Source organism: Malania oleifera, chromosome 9 (genome assembly GCF_029873635.1).
Source record: "Malania oleifera isolate guangnan ecotype guangnan chromosome 9, ASM2987363v1, whole genome shotgun sequence".
Lineage (NCBI taxonomy): Eukaryota > Viridiplantae > Streptophyta > Magnoliopsida > Santalales > Ximeniaceae > Malania > Malania oleifera.
Genome location: NC_080425.1, coordinates 82551583 through 82568783, shown reverse-complemented (window position 1 = coordinate 82568783; position 17201 = coordinate 82551583). Strand labels below are relative to the sequence as shown.

Sequence of the window (17201 nt, the reverse complement as noted above, 5' to 3'; positions counted from 1 at the left end):
CTTGATAAACAGTTTAGTAGTTTGGCTACTTCATGGTATTGGCAAGGCCACTCTTATGCTACTGCAGTGCTCAGTCATGGGGTAAAGAGAGTTGCTGGGAACTCCCCTGTGAGGGAACAAATTAAGAGATAAATTTGAATGAAAAGAAGTGGGAAAAGAATACTACAACAACAATAAAACAAAACTTTAGGATTGACTACATGAATCTTTTTTTACCAATTTATGTGATCATTGACCATTGTTTTTTGATAGATTCAGGACTATTAAATTCTTTCTCACTATCTCCTTTTAAGTTACAAAAGGAGTGGAAAAAGAATAAAATAAAAAATTTGAATTCAAACGATAAATTTAATTTAATTTCAACAAAATTCTGTTTTATTTTTATGTTCTTTTTGTGTAAGAGTATTTGGTTCACAAAATGGAAGAAACAAATTTTGAATCTTCTTAGGAGGGTATTTGTTTATTTCTTTATTTTTTGGTCAATTGAAGGTTCATATTAGTTATGGATACGTAATAGAGGTGAATTATTTCTCATCACATATATATTTTTATTCGCTTAAAGATTTAAATATGAGACTTTCTAAATTTAATCGTTCAAATATCCCTTGGAAATTTTGGAGAATGCTAATGTGAACCTACACTTGTTTTAGTTGTGTTATAATTATTGTTGTTGGTGGTATTATCTATAGGTAAGTTCGGCTATACTAATAATTGTGCCACATATTAAGTGTTTTTTTTAATCTATTTTTTTTTCATGTAATCTATAATTTATATTATTATGTTTTAGAGCTCTCTATTAAATGATATATAAATACATATTATTTTTTGTTTCTAAAAAAATAAGTTAATAGGGTGAGCATATAATCAAATATAATTTTAAATCTAAAATTTCTCCAAACATAAGTTAAAAGTATTATCAATATTTTATATTTTGTTTATCAAAAACAACATTCTACATTAATAGATTTCGTTTTAATTGTAAGTTGATTCATGAATTATTACTATATGGTATTTGATAAATTCATTAATAATAATCAATTTTTATTTAGAATTTAGTGCTCGTTAGTAGAGTTAAAAATATTGATTTTTCTTTAAATTTGAGAAAAAGACAAAATGTTACAAAAATATCGTACAAAACGACGTCGTTAATCTGTATGGAATCAAATGCGGTAGTTTCGTGAGGCTGTGGCCCGGGGAAGAAGAAATCCCGCGACTGCTAAATTTTACTACCAGTATATCACTGCGGTAAGATCAGAACACACCCGCAGAGAGAGAGAGAGAGAGAGAGAGGGAGGGAGACGCCATGAATGAAGGTCCAAAGCTCTACGCGAACAAGCCCAAGAAAGGTATACCCATTTCCCACGCTCAAATGTTAATATCAATCCTCGTCAACAGCAAGAAGAATATAATATTTTTCATTAGTTTTTGGGGTTTGATTATTGGAGGGCTTTGGTTGACATCAATTGTTTCTAATTGTGTTCGGTGAGAACAGCACAGCTCCAACAACAACAGAAGAAAGGGAAGGATTACCCTCCATCACCACAACCACCGGCGTCGTCGTCGTCAGCAGCGGCATCAGCTTCATCGTCGTCAATGGGTGCTCAACGTCCGCCTCCTCAGTCTCCCAAAGAGTCCTTCGCTCGCCGTTATAAGTTCATCTGGCCTCTTCTCTTGACTGTCAATCTCGCCGTTGGAGGTTTCTCACTCACCCCTCCCCTCTCTCTACTAAGGTTTCTTTTCCTTTAATTGATTAAATGCATAAAATATTAAAGAGGGTTGATATTGGTACTGTCGACGGGAATGATGAGAGTTTAGTTGTTAAGATGGGGAAAGACCCGTCCCGAAAATTCCTCACTTGGTTCAACGTATGATGACAAGCTATTTTTTAGGGGTCTTTTTTCTTTAATTAGAAAGAAATGAACGATTCTTTTGATTGGTTTGGTAATGAATTTTGTATTTCTACTTGATATCTAGCTGCTACTATGCTGTAAGAACCATAGAAATATTTAGACTGAAAAAATGATCACTGATTGCAGGTTAATATATTGCCTGTTATTAATAAGGAGGGTCAAGCAAAAGGCAAGGGTTTGAAATCTGTATCTCCATGTGGGTTTGTGTGTGAATGATATTAATTCAAATATGCAGCGACCTAGAGGGGCAATTCCTGGAAATTGAGGCACTGAAGCAGTTTTTTTGCGCTTCAACATGATATCCTAAAAATATTGACATATATTTCTATTCCTTATTTTTGTTCTTCTATTGTTTTGGAATTGGATGATGTATTGCATGACATATAGTATGCTAATACTTAGTCGATGAAGCTTCACATCCTCACGAACCACTATTGACACGTTTCCTCTGATGAATTCAATCCAAAATCAATTTCTTTTTTCAAACCATGTTCTATTATATATCTCACTATCCTAACTCAAATTGTTGTGCTGTACCTTGTGGGCGAGTAGTGTGTTCAAGGTGAATAAAATACCCTTTTAGTCATTGGTTTTCAGTCCATTTTACCAAGCTATTTTGATGATTTCCTTCTGTTGCAAAACTTTGCAAATCTAAATAAATTGAAATTTTAATGAATAAAATACATTACTTTGAGTTAGAGAGGGAGGGAGCAGTCCCTTGGAACTTATTGTACATCTCCAGGTCTGCTCCTTTATATATGTATAATAATAGGCTGTGAAGGACACAAATATCCCTAGTCACACCACCTAATTACTAAAATAACATATCCTCTTTTAACACTCCCCCTCAAGTGGGAGGTGTGTAGATATGATCTAACCCCAACTTGTTGCAACAATTAGATAGGGCAGGTTTGAATAAATACTTGGTGAAAACATCTTCTAACTAGTCCAGAAATTTTAGATAGCAATATAAATTGCGGCTTGGTTATGAAAAAACATATTTCCTTACCAAGAATCCTACCTATGACATTAGAGACTTCAACCATACAAGGTCACTAATAGGAGGAGCCATAACAATATTCTATTTCAACACTAGATCTTACTACAGTAGTTTGTTTTTTTACTTGCCACAAATTTACACTATCCAATAGCAGTCCTTGAATTTTCAGCATAGCTAGCCCCACCTACGTCGGAGTATCCTGTGATCTTAAAGTTTCTATTACATTTATATATCAAATCTATGCCAGGACTCAAGAGCTCTTGAGATACTGTACAATTTTACAAATAGCATACACATGTGATTGCTTGGTATTTTCCATAAATTGATTGGCCATCCCACCACTCTGCTTGCGATGCACTTAATGTCCTAATTTTTTCACACACAGCCGGTCCCAATCCCGGGTTAAGGAAGAGGGTTGCGTTAGGTAGCTGATAGCTAGCGTAAAATTTGTTAGATCATTATGATATATTGTTGTTGTTGATTGAACATCCCACCTTTAATACACCACTACGACAAATAAGATGTCAGATGTAGTGATGGTCAAGCAGACCTACTTGCCAGCCAATTGCCTATATCAATGTTTTTGTTTAAAGTCTAATCAAACATCCCTAGACAACTTCATATTAGGATCTGTAGGAGTATGGACTGGTTTAGCTCCCATGACATGTGTCTCACTTTGCAAGTCTAAGGTATATTTTTGTTGAGATAGGGTCAACCCTTTCTTACACCATAAATCTAAATGCCAAAAAAGTAACATAGAGAGTACCCAAGTCCTTGATTTGAACTTTCTTTTGAAGCTATTGCATGACATTTGCGATCCCGCTCCATTCACTACATGATGATATCATCAACAAAAACTACTAGAAGTACCACCTTGCCTCTTTTTTATGGCCAAAGATAGAATGATTTGAGTAGCATTAGAACAAAAGTGGAGACTACCTATACTACTTTTTCATACGAGGTTCAAGGAGACTCCTTAACAATAAGACCATAAATGGCCTTCTGCAAGCTACATAGCTTACCACTCTCCCCTTGAGTAGCAAGCTCAAGAGGTTGCTCCATGTACACCTCTTCATAGAAACCCCCTAGAGGATGCGTTCCTCACTTTTGCTTGGTGTAACAACCGATTAAAATTAATGGCCAATGAGTTCTATTGGGGAACAAAATTTAGGTGAGCAATAGGAGACTTCTCAAAATTATTAATACCATATGTTTGGATATACCTCTTGTCAATCAACTGATGTTTAAGGGTTCAATAAAGCCACCAAGAAGATTTTTGACGGTCTAAACCTAATGACACCTCACCAACTCCTTACTAAGAGGAAGATCCACCAAGTGCGATCTCCTTCAAGTGGTTAAGGCATCCATTTCCACATCCATTGCATGCTTCCACCTAGGGTAACAAACGGTTCAACATGTGAGGAAGGGATAGAAACAATGGAAATAGTCAAATAGACAGTGCAAAAGAATGCATAGTGATATGCAGGTGAAGACTAAATCATGATGAGCGGATTGCGGAGTACAAGTTCCATACCATTTTGGGGAGTAATTGGCAAATCTAATTCACATTGGGATGGATCTCTAAGCTAGAAGTCAAGATGGTGAAGGAAGGAATAGATAGCTACATGGTGGTAGTGATATATGTGTTTCCTTTCTGTTGTTCCTAAACCTTGAATTGTTTTCTTTGGGTTAGTAATTGATGGATTGGGAAGAGGAGAGGAAGTTTTCTTCAGAGGAATAAGGGTAGGAACATGAGGATCAACACACCATGGGGGACTAAGAATTGTTGTTGGAATGAAAATAGATTCATCAAAGGAGGACTTGGCAGTTGACACTTGGTATTTTGGAGAAATAAAGTGTCTCCGAAAAAAAGGAGACATTCGCTTCAACATACCTCCTGCAAGTGTGGGATCATAATATGGATATCATTTTTGAGTTCTCAAGTATTCAACAAAGACAAATTTAGTAGCACAAGGAGAGAACTTGTCTTGACCAATATATGGAGCATGAACAAAGCATGTGCACCTAGAGACATGAGGCACAATAGAGAACTTGAATGCTCTTGGGTATGCGATGGAGTGGTGAATTGCCTGGCCTCAAACACCCCCACGACCCCCCACCCCAAAAAAAAAAGAAAAGGCATCCTGGTTTGTGAAAAACATGTTTTAATGATAGTAAGACATTTTGGAAACATGCATATAAAGAAGTAAAAACTGTTCGATGTCAAGTAAGTCTTCATTGTTTATTTTGTTTAGGTGTGTATACACACGATATTTGATGAATAATTCCTTTGGCCAAGCAAAAAGATAGAAACACATTCTAAACAAATTATAGTGCATTGGGATAGAAAGAGTGCTTTCTAAAGATTCATTTAATATTATTGAAGGCACTTTTTTTCCCTTATTTCAGGAGAAGTATGCTAGTGGGTAGTATTCTGAGAATGAAATTAGGGGAGATTCATCTAAGGATATTAATTGTTCTGAGAATGAAATTCAAGATTTTACAGTGGGTCCAGAAGGAATGTCAGATGTAAGGCAACTAATTCAGATAATTAGATAGATTAAAAGGATTACATTTGGCGTAAGGAAGTGCAAAAGGTTTTTGAAATGAGGAAACTTCTTGAAGAAATTCAAGAATCATCTAGTATGATCACAAAAAAAATTCTTAAGAGAGATTCAAAAGGTGGATTAATTTTAGTGGAGGAGCTTGTTGACCCTATGGGTCATATCCTGGTTTTGATAATGACAAATACTCAAGTATTTAATGTCTGTCGAGTTGATGTGCACGTTTATCTTGGCAGTATCATATGATGACACTCAAAGACTCGGAGGAAAATGAAGACCCTAGTTGATATTTATTTGTTGTAATTTCTATTTGGGTCTATAATAGTAAATAGGAAAAAGGTCTGTAATATTTAATGCATGTCATGCATGTAGGAACTACAAGCTCAAAGACCTTAGAATGACTCTAGGTCCCTACACAAAATCATGAACTTAGAAAACCTTAGGAATTGGTCGACCGACGTCGGATTTTTTCGGTAAGCTCAAAATGAAAAAGACCTGAAATGACCCTAGGACACTCATACACGCACATATATATATATATATGGTTATATGGAAAGGGTGATCGTATAAGTGAAAAGAACCGAAATGCACTAAATATGCATATTCGGTCGACCGAACCTCTCAAGCATATATTTGTTGGTCGACCGAACCGGCACCGGGTCAATAGTTTGACCATTGCCCGGTCGATGAAGCCATGCCAGTTCATTCTCACCCGGTCGACCGAACTCCCATCAGAGTCAACCGTTTGACCATACGGTCAGCCGAGCCCAAAACGTAAATCAATGCCTTGATCGACCGAGTTCCCACGTGTGAGAACTCAATGCTCCAGTCAACCGAACTACTTAGTTCAAAAACCTCCCGGTCGACCGAACCGCGCAGTAAAGAAAAATTGCCTTGGAACCCTGGTATCCGATCGACCAAACTTCTAGTTCAATTTATGCCCGATCGACCGAACGTGCACAACTCGGTCAACCGAACCTTGCTTCGGTCGACCGGTGCTCTCGGGTATATTTTTACCACGGTTAAAATAATAAAACGGGGTTAATTTGGTTAAAATGTTTTAAAACAAATATAATAATTCCCTATGTATCCTGGACAGCTATAATCATTGGGTAGTCTATAAATACCCCCTCATTTGCAAGGATTAGTAAGAGATTAGCAAAAGTGATTAGAAAAATTTCTCTCAAATATTTTATATCCCTTTTGCTATATACTCAACATTCCAAGCAAATTTTTTCACTCTCTTTAATTCTTCTTTGCAAAACCATCTTTGATAAAGTGAGCGTTTATTGTATCCTCTTCATTTTCATTCTTGTTGCAACTTGAAGAGTGAATATATTTTTGTGTTTTCATATATTATTCTAAAGCTAGTATATTTATTATTGTTGAAATTATTTTTAGAGAGTTAGCTTGAGTTGATCCCAGATTATTTCATTGATAAATATTATTTTGGGATAACTCGTTCGAGCTTGTGAATCTTGTATTATTGTTCCAAGTATTCAAAGGCTTGTTTTTGTGCTTTGTGAAATATTTTTCAAACAAACTTGATTTCAAATATCTCTTGCGTTAGAATCTTGAGAAAATCATCTTAGAGATATTTTGATTACATTCTCTGAAAATCTTTGAAACCCTATTTGTGGTTGATATATATCTATATATAGTTTCAAAGATAGATTGCAAACACACACTCACACTTGGATCGCCTAGTGACATTATCTTGAGAGTTGTAGTATTATCTTCACTGAGCTTATAGTTCTTATATTATTGATGTGCATTGATTGATTGATTATACTGTGCTTAGTGGTACATAATCTGCTTAGTGTAAGAAGCATCTCCGTGTATGCAAAAATTTATATGCATTTGTTGTATTCCAGACGTGGGCTTGAAGAGGGAGACTAGCCTTGTTGTATAGTCCTAGATTGACTTAGACCCGGTTAGGAAAGTTAGGTGCGCTATCCTGGTAAGGCGTGTTGGTTGAGGTCAGTCCTTTGAATTGACCTGATTGTAATCGGTGCTGCTCCACCCGTTAAGTGAACCATTAGTGGAATCCTTGGGCTTGCAAGCTAGAGTTGGGGACATAGGCACAGTTGGCCGAACCCCAATAACATATCGTGTGTGCATTTTATTTTTCCATAATTTATTTATCGCACGTGTATGTTATATTGTGAATGGCCGCATGATTTAATTTCCGAACGCTATATTTATCTGCGCATTTAGAACTGTATAGACAGACCCTAGGTTGTGAATATACTGCTATTAGATTAGCTAAACCTGGGAATAAATTTTAAAGTTCCAAATCAACCCCCTTCTTAGGAATACACCAAAGCTAACAGAGCCAACTATTGAGAGGGCTAGTGCCTAAAAGGATAGTTTGAGATGGGGGGGATGTTTCAGATGATTATAGTGTAGATAGTAGTGACTTGGATTGTGACAGGGGCTTACTTTTGGGTCAAATTCGGGATCAACATGGTTGATTCCTCTATTGGATCACCTAGGGGATTTATTTTATGTTCCGCCTCCTCCTTTAGAAGGCTTAATTGGAATTATTATTTTAAAGATGATGTTCCTAAGGAAGAACATAAGGTAAAGGGTGGAATTTTGCCTACTCCAATTCAAGAAATTTCAGGGAAGGACATTGAAACTCAAGAGTCTGTTAGATGACTTGGGCCTCATGTTGTCTGATCAAGGAGGAGATGAAGTTAGGCTTGACGATGGCAAATCTATGGAGAAGAAGGGTCAAAGGGAATTAGCCAATTTGAAATGTTCAGTTAACTATGATAGGAAATGATTAAAAAGGGGTTTTCTTGGCTGATTGTTGCAGTTTTTATTTCTTTTGTTTTTTTTTTAAATTTTTTATTATTATTATTATTATTATTATTATTATTATTATTGTTTTTGTGTTTTTTCCTTTTCTTTTTTGAGGATTTAGCATCTTTGCTATAATTGTTCATTCTCTTTCCTAGTATATCTTCTTTTATTATTTAAAAAGACAAATTCAAGTGCATTATCACATCTAAAAATTTGAATTTTTATTTCTTGTTAGAATTGACTGTTTAAGAATCTCATACCTGTCCTTTAACATATAGATCCACGTCATATTGCAGAAATCTGCAAAAGATACAAAATATTAATAATCAGTCAAATTCTTGACTCTTCACAGACCTTAAATATTTGAATGAATGATAGAAAGTAATAATCTACTACTAGAATCTACTATAAAGAAGTCCTAGTGTGCTTGCTAATGCCTGAAAACCTTGAAGATGGGAAAAACATTGTGGTTTTTGAAGGGATGGAGAGAGTGCAGTAATTGAGAGAAACACCATGATTAGAAATCGGAAGAGTTGTATGACAAGAACTTGATTGACCACCACCACTTCTACCACCATTGAAATAGTGGAGAGCATCCTTCTCAAGCCCTCCACCAATTCTCTTTGTTTGGAGATCCTTAATAACAAAATGAGAAGGAAAGAATTTTATGGAGCAGACTTATGAGATTTAGTTAATGGATTAATTGATTTGAAGTTCAAGGACATTTAGGCACATACTATGTAGATGAAAGAGGAACAGAAGAAAGCAAAAGAATGTGGCCATAACCAGTACCTGTTACCTAACTAGGAGTATCCTTAGAGTGTATGGTAATGGGTTTGAAGGTCCAAAATGAATTAAGACTACTTGTCATTGGGAAGGAGGCACCATAAGCAATAGCCTAGGTTGAGGAAGAGGTAAGAATCTGGCTATACCTAAATGGCCCACATTAGTACTAGAGATAGAAGATTGAGTTTGGAGTTGTGGAACCATGTGGACAAGATTGTTATACTTTTAAAGGGGCAGGGTTGATGATGTAGTGGAGTGGCCATGTGATCCAAGGTGTTAATGGTAAAATCATCATTGGCAAGAAACTTATTGCCCCAGTAGGTTTCTATAGAGATCCCAACAGCAATCAAAGTTTTCCTTTTCACAATGTGTGCAAATACAGGAATTGCTGCGACACACTCCTTGTCCTTGCCATCCAGAGCTCGTCTTCATCCTCCAACACTTTCCTTACTACGGATAGAGATAGTGCCAACCATCGTAAACACACGAAGAAGATAAGGAAGAGGACTGAGAGATACATTTGGTGATCTGTTGGATTCTAACATATGCTTTATTATGGTATAGATTCAGCAGTAAGGATCTCATCATGGATGGCTTGAAGCTCAGGACTGAACCTTGTCAAAAACTTGGTAGAAGAACTTTATTTGGTCCCTCTTAATCATCTCAATGTTGGAAGTGACTGATTGGTAGATATTGAGAGTGCTATAATATTCATTAATCGACCTACCCTCCTGTTCATATTTGAAAAACCACTCATACAAGTGAAAAACACAAGTTTGATTTTTGTCTTGTGAGAAGCTTTCATGAAAGTCATCCCGTAGACCAGCACAACTTTGGCTGTTCTATAAACATCATGTTTGCAGCAATTCATGGCTCCATATTATTCCACACCCACACTAGCAATATGTCGGTCTCTTTCATCCAATCTTCAAATTTCTTTGATTCTTGAGATGGAGGAGAATGCAGCAAATACTTGGACTTCCTTTTTGTGTTAAAATACACTTGCACTGCCTTAGACCTCAGGTAATTGAAGGATCCAATCAGTTTGATGGTTGAGATTGGGTTGTTAAGCAGAAGCTTTCTCTATAGAGGCCATTAGAACCATCTCCACACTCCACTAGCAGCACACGCCAGTGTTAGGAATGAACAACCAAGCAACGATGCAGAATCATGCAGCACACAGTAACCCAAAACAGCGTTCGTGAACTTCAAAGTTTCAGAACTTCACGAGGCAGCTATGACCACAAAACTGAAGTTATAGTATTGTAGGAGGAATCACAAACACAAATATTCTCTCACTAATCCTGCCGAAGTTGGCTTTGATCATGCAGAACAAGGCAGACCAAGAACAGCTGCCACTTAAACAGCAGTACAGACACTCAATAAACAACCTGGTACCAGTTAGAAGCATATGCAGATATGGCCAGGAGATCATGTGCACTCACAAATCATGAATAGTATCATTGCTCGACGACCAATTTGAGGAAGCAGCAAAACAGCAACAGCAATCTGCAAGAAACAGTATGTAGCTGTCTTTACATCAGCAAACTACCATGAGTCCATGAGCCACCCAACACACATGAGCATTCTCTCGGCTGAGAAGAGGAGACAAAACCCTAAACGACTCGCAAACCAGAAAAGAGATATCTATTTTAAGCATTGACAATGGAGAGAATGGAAGAAAGGAAGAGACATGGCCACAACTAAGTCACAATAATCAGGTTTAGAGAAGTTTAGCTCTGGTATCTTGTTGCAAATCTGAATTAAGTTGAAGTTTCAATGAAGAAAATACAGCACTTAGGGATAGAGAACGAGAAGAGCCAGATGACAGTTCCTTGGAGCTTGTGTACAGCTTCAGGCCTCTGCTCTTTATATATTACACATCAATGATAATGGGATGCAAGGGGAAAAAATGCCCCTACTAGCACTACCTAGTTACTAAATTAACATATTCTCTTCTAATAGCTTCTTTGCATTCTCATAGGTATTGTTGGTAAGCAATTGGAAAATGCCTAATGTAACCTCTAAATGAATGTGAGAAAACTGGCAAAAAGTTGACTGCATTGTCCAACTCTATGTTTAGCATTTACTGTATATTTGGTAGACAGTAATCGTAAAAGTCAACCAATACTCATTCTATGCATGTCTGTGCACACAGAGATGCTCTGAGGAAAATATGAATTGAGGATTGAAATGTTGCAAGATATAGGCCATGGTTGCAGCTAAAATGCTTTATAGGAAATGGAGAAAGATTTATTGCCAATATGGAAGAATATGGGCTGAGCCTGCAACTGACTGAGGGTGAGAAAAGCCATAACGTAGAGGCAAATGTACTTTTAGAGTCAGCCATATATAAAAATTAGAAACTTAGAAGCTTTTATTCTTATGTAATTGGAGAGTTATGTTTATCTAATTGCTCCTTTTCTTTCTGGAGGATGTCTCTTCCTTCTTTCTTTTGTGTCACTCTCAAATAAAAATTTTTTCACTATCAAGGGAAAAAAAGAAAATAAGAAGTGCTTAAAGCAAGCAAATGAGATTGACTTGAAGTAAAACTGAAGTAGCTGAATAATATGTCTAGATAACTTGCCAAGGAAAATAGAAAAAAAGTTATATTGGTTTTGTTTTCTCTTTGTTTGTGTGTGTTTGTATGCATGCACATGTGGGTCCAAATTAGCCAACTAAATGGGCTCCTAAAAGTTCTAGCCATCCAATTGAAAGCATCATTCATTGTGTGCGCACAAGTGTGGTGCAATCATTTCTTATGGCTGGAACATTATCAAAGGTTGCTTTATGTTATCAATGGGAACAAGTTCATTTTGGAGCTACCAATGATATGTTTTGATTTTGACTTCTGTGATTTTGTGCATGTCATGACACAGCCTATCTGGATGAGGAGGTAAGGCTGTATATTGTGCCCTCTCAGACCCCAAATACGGCCAGGGCCTTGTGTGTATGTGTGTGAATTAAAGTAATTTAGTAAAGAAAGAAAAAGGTAATGTTGTAAATCAGAAATGAGAACCACATGAAATGGAAAAGCAACAGGAGGTTACAAAGAATGAGAACCTGATGAAGGAATAACCATTCCCCAATTCCAATCTCATCCAAGTATAAAATTTGAATTAGAGAAAGTTGGTGTACATTCTCAATGTTCAAAAGTTGAAGGCTAGGATTGGTGGTCTTAAGAGTCTCAGACTATAAAAGCTAAAACTTTTATCATCCCTCTATCCTGAAACTTCAACTTGTGTCATCACTATTCTAAAATTTCAGTTGAGGCTTCCAAAAGTCCAAATCTGCATTCAATATGATATTGTTCCCACCTCTGTTTCTAATAAAATTTTGCCTATATCTATTTTTCAATTCCTCATGAGTTGGATTCAGTAGAAATTATCTTGGCGTAAACTTTCTTTGGTTTGCAGTGGAACTTTTTAATTCTTTACCATGAAGGCACAAGCCTTTCACTTGAATCCTATTTCTACTTTCTATCAGCATGTTGCTTATGTTATTAGATGTTTGGGTGCTTAGCCGGTGTCTATAAATTTGAAGCATAACATGGAAGAACATCAATATGCTGAATGTTACTATCAAATTTATTTGGTTAAGATTGCTGTAGTTTTATTCTGCATGATGTTTACTAGCACTAAACTTTATTTCACATATTATATTTATTTATTTATTTATTTTTGGGGAGGGGTGGTGGTGGGGTGGGGTAGGGTAGTAGCATGCAATATCCCAAATGACTTTAGCAAAATAAGGGGCTTACATATCTCAGATTTCTTTTGGAGGTTATCATTTGAATTTCAGGCTGCAGTACTTTCCAAATAGCTGCATTTATAGAATGCATATGTTCATGAGGAACTATTCAATATCAGGTTTGTGTTTAATTAATAAGTGCTGTTTGTTGTCAATCAGAGTCCAAGTCTTAGTTTGGCTCCCCTTGTGCATGATGGAAAGAAACTTCTAGAAACTGATGATGGAGCTGATTAAGGTTATTTTAAAAATTGTTAGTCCCCTGTAGAAAAGGATCTGTTAGCGAGAAAAATGTTGGTCCCTAGTGTTTGGTTAAAAGTTGTAAACTAGCTGATATATTTGAAATGATCAAAATGGATGTCATTATAGGAAACACAAATAATGTGCAGATAGTTTTGTAATATTCGAAAAAAAAAAAAAACAAAAAACAAATGACATCCAATGGAATAAAATAATCTTTATAAAAAAAAAATCGGATCTTAGCTTTTGAAAGCTCTAAATCTGTAATTTTTAAAAGCTCCTCAGAAAAGCTAAAGGTTAGTTAAAGAGCTGAAAACATTATTTATTTTATACCAACTTTTACTTTAGGCGAAGTTCATCCAAAACGAGATGGCCAAACTCACTCTAAGAAGCTTCCTCACTGGCATTTGTCAATAATTGTCATGTCAGTGATGCTGAAATTAAGCCTTTTGACTTGAAAGACTTGTTTTTGAGCTGTTGGTCACCAATGTTCAAATTCTTAGTTTGTTTCCTGCTATTCTTGAGATGATTGTGTGTAAATCTTCTTTTAGGACTGTAGACTAAACATCCCTTGCTTTGCCTGTGCTCTTCCTGAATAAGAAGACTCATGCTTTATTTATTGCAGAGACAGCGTCTGTTTTGACTGAGAGATTTGTCTTATTTTCAGCCACTTCTCTTTGAAAAAATGTTTTAAATAAGAAAGATGTTTTATTGTGATTGACCGAGCAACTGTAAAACCAAGAGAGGCTTTTGTGGGTCTAGCTTGCCCTTCTGTTTCTCATACTTATGTTGGAACTTGTAACTACTTCTGAATTCAATGCTTTATTGATGCATAAAGTAGAGGTTGCGGGATCCCTACTGGAGATGTAGGGATAGCGGTGCTTCTTCCAACTAGATAGATTGATATGGATGTTTGCAACTTGGAATTAATATGGCATTTTATGACAAAATGGATGAAAAGGTTCTTCAAGTAATGAGTTTTTGATATTTATTCATGTGCAATTTACAGTTCCATTTTATTTTTACTGGCCTTGGATTGTACTGTTGACTATTTGGTGGAGATTGGTATGCTGTGGTATTAAAACATTACTTATGATATTAAACCAGCAAATGTACATAATTGACCAATTTTTTTATTTGTTATAGTATCATCCCATGTCCCATTCTTGATGTGGAATTTGCTGTTGTGAATACCATAGCTGTGGAGTTTGCTAGAAACTTCTCTTTTTTTGATCTACTTCTTTGTTGATAGAAAACTTAATAGAATCACTGTTGGGTTCTGTGTCTATGTCAAAGACACAAAAAAACACACCTATTCATATGCTGAGTCACAAGTAACACTTTAAAACCTTTCTTCCTTCACAATATCTGAATTGTTTGTTCGAGAAATTTGGGAAGGAAGATAGAAGGGAAATATGATTGAACCCATAGATTTACTTACAATAGATGCCTAAAATTCTCTTGGGTATCTGCTGATAATGTTGAGTGGTTTTTTATTTTAGCTGCATTTACAACGTGATAAATTGACCAAATTTAAGTTATCTTAGCATTTATAAATTTTTAGTCCCTGTACTTTTAGTTTTCCTCAGTGAAATGACTAAACTACTAACCATCTTTGTGGCTTTTGTGTTAATGAGATGTTTTGCTAATAAGCTCTAGAGACGCATAGAAATAATCTCTTACCTGCCATTACCTCGGGGGGTTTATAGTGACATATAATTAATGGACACTGAGTAAGCCATCGTATTTGTGCTTTTCATTGTTGATGGGAACATCTAATTTTCTCTCTCTCTCTCTCCAACACCCCCCCCCCTTTTTTCATTTTCAGTTCTTTTGTTATAATTACTTGTCAGTTTTGACTTTCACTATGGGGACCTGCATTAAGTCATGCCTCTTAACGTCATCATAGTTCTATTTGCCATATATTTTGTTCTCTGGCTTTGATATGTGCTGTTCCATTTCTGGTCATCATGAAGCTTTTATGACTTGGGTTGGCCAAGGACTTGCTTAGTACTTGATGTGCTTTGATTTTGATGGAGGCTTAATTTTTGTAGCTTACCTTTTCATGAGAACAAAAAAGAAGGATACAGGCATTGAGGAGGAAGCTGTTGCCGATGTTCCAGCTACTCCAGTTTCGACTATTGCTGAAAAACCATCCTCTCCACGTGTCACAGAGCCTGTGAAGTTGCGTGAACCAATACCTGAGAATCAGCAGCGTGAGCTTTTCAAGTGGTTATTGGAAGAGAAGCGGAAGATCAAGCCAAAAGATAGTGGAGAAAAGAAGCGCATCGATGAGGAGAAAGCCATTCTTAAACAGTTCATTCAAGCAAAATCCATTCCAAGATTCTAATTGATAGACAGCGATTAAGTGAATCGTTTCTTCTATTTGTATTTTCTCCTCTCTTTTCCTTACTTTTGGTGAAGTCTAGATTGAACTTTTTTGTGTTATATCAATGGATTGAATGTTTTTCTCCAATGCCCCTTTTAGACGAAACAGTCAGCATGTTTAGCCTTTGGATATGGTTGGAAGTTGAGTATTTTGTTGTTAGATTATCATGTATCAACAGTTTTGGTAATATTATTTGGAGAGTGTAGGTGTGCGTCCAGTCCCACATTGCCTCTATGAGCAGTTTTAAAACCAGCATAAAATCCTCTTAGCTTTCTTTCCTTAAAATCTAGGTTTTGAGGATGAACTCTATAACTTGGTATCAGAGCTGGGCCTTGGGTTGCTTGGCTCCTTCGTGGGTTGGACTCCTCTCCTTAAAATTTTCTTAGCTCTCTCTCCTTAATACCTAGGTTTTGAGGATGAATTCTAAAATAGTTAATGTTAGTAACCATCATATATCCTGTGTAGAATAGTGTTGCTATATTTGGAGTGGCCATACCCGTGACTTGCTTTGTTGATGCTAGGCTGACCATATTCATTTGTGCTACCTAAGTTGGACTGGCAAGAAATTCAATGGTTTTTCTAGTTTGATGTTGACGAATGTGAGATCTAAGGGAGGATAAGTCCTCAAACGCAGCTGTACTGGGGAGAGTGCAGAGAAATTAAATTTTGATTCACACAATGAAACTGACTAGAATAAAAGTTGTATCCAGATATAATAATTTATAAGAAAGTCTCTCATAGAAATAAGTGTTTGAAATTTGAGAATAGTTATTTTCTATTTATTTTATGTTATTTACTAATATATATTTTTTGTATTGTCATATATTCTATGGTAAAAAAAATAATTTTTTTTATGCAAACATTTGAAATTCCCATTTTGTGAATCAAACCTAACCAAGTGTTTTTATCCTCAAATTTATGCATTTGTTCTATAACAAATTCATATTTTAAAAAATATATTTATTATATTATGTTTAGAAGCATAACATTCAAATTTTGAATTCGGTGTGGTTCATAATTCATAAGACTTGCACTGCATAAATTTCAGACTTTTCATTTGGATTTGCAAAAATATATCTAATTTTTAATATAATTTTATATTACATCTTATTCAAATTCGGGACAAATCAAAATTTAAGGTCCGGCTAAACCTAGGATTGATACAATTCACATTGAATTTCAATTAAATTCAAACAATTTTAAATTTAGAGGTCAAATTTTACGGTCTAAAATGCATTATTAGAGGTGTGGTGGGCTTAAAAAATATTCAATGGCGTGAAAATGAGAGCTTAATTAGGTTTGAACTTCTTATAGTTGTTTAGTGGTGAACGTAGAAATGCAGAAAAAGCATGGTGCCCCCACATGTGATACCATGATCCCAACATAATCACCACGCCTCCCTCACTATTACACCAACCTCACCCCAACCCCTACAATCATAATTTAATTACTCTTTTTAACTGCTCTAGCCATACTGCCCCTAGTTATGAATTACCCTCCATCATAGTCAACCTTTGAGGCCTTAAAAAATTTGTCTTAACACAATTACAACTCATAAGTGATAGATACAAATGTTTATATATAAAGGGTATAAGTAAGAGTTAAGATTATACAGTAATTCTAAAATGCCTCTTCAATAGAGTATGACTTTTTTCTCCTTTTCTTTCTTTTTGAATAAATAATTGACGCATATGGGTCTGTGGTTGACAACATATAGTCACTTTTATTTATTTTTTTGTAATGGAGAAAATATCTCA

At 35.8% G+C, this 17201-nt stretch overlaps 1 protein-coding gene across 1 annotated transcript; it reads left to right on the top strand.

The window, feature by feature from the left end:
• The first annotated feature begins 90 nt into the window (after positions 1–90).
• LOC131164911 (uncharacterized) lies at positions 91–15531 on the top strand. Its single transcript, XM_058122454.1, has 3 exons — positions 91–1346; positions 1493–1696; positions 15110–15531. The coding sequence occupies exons 1-3, from the start codon at positions 1304–1306 to the stop codon at positions 15403–15405; spliced, it is 543 nt and encodes a 180-aa protein (XP_057978437.1). The 5' UTR covers positions 91–1303; the 3' UTR covers positions 15406–15531.
• The last annotated feature ends 1670 nt before the right edge of the window (positions 15532–17201 follow it).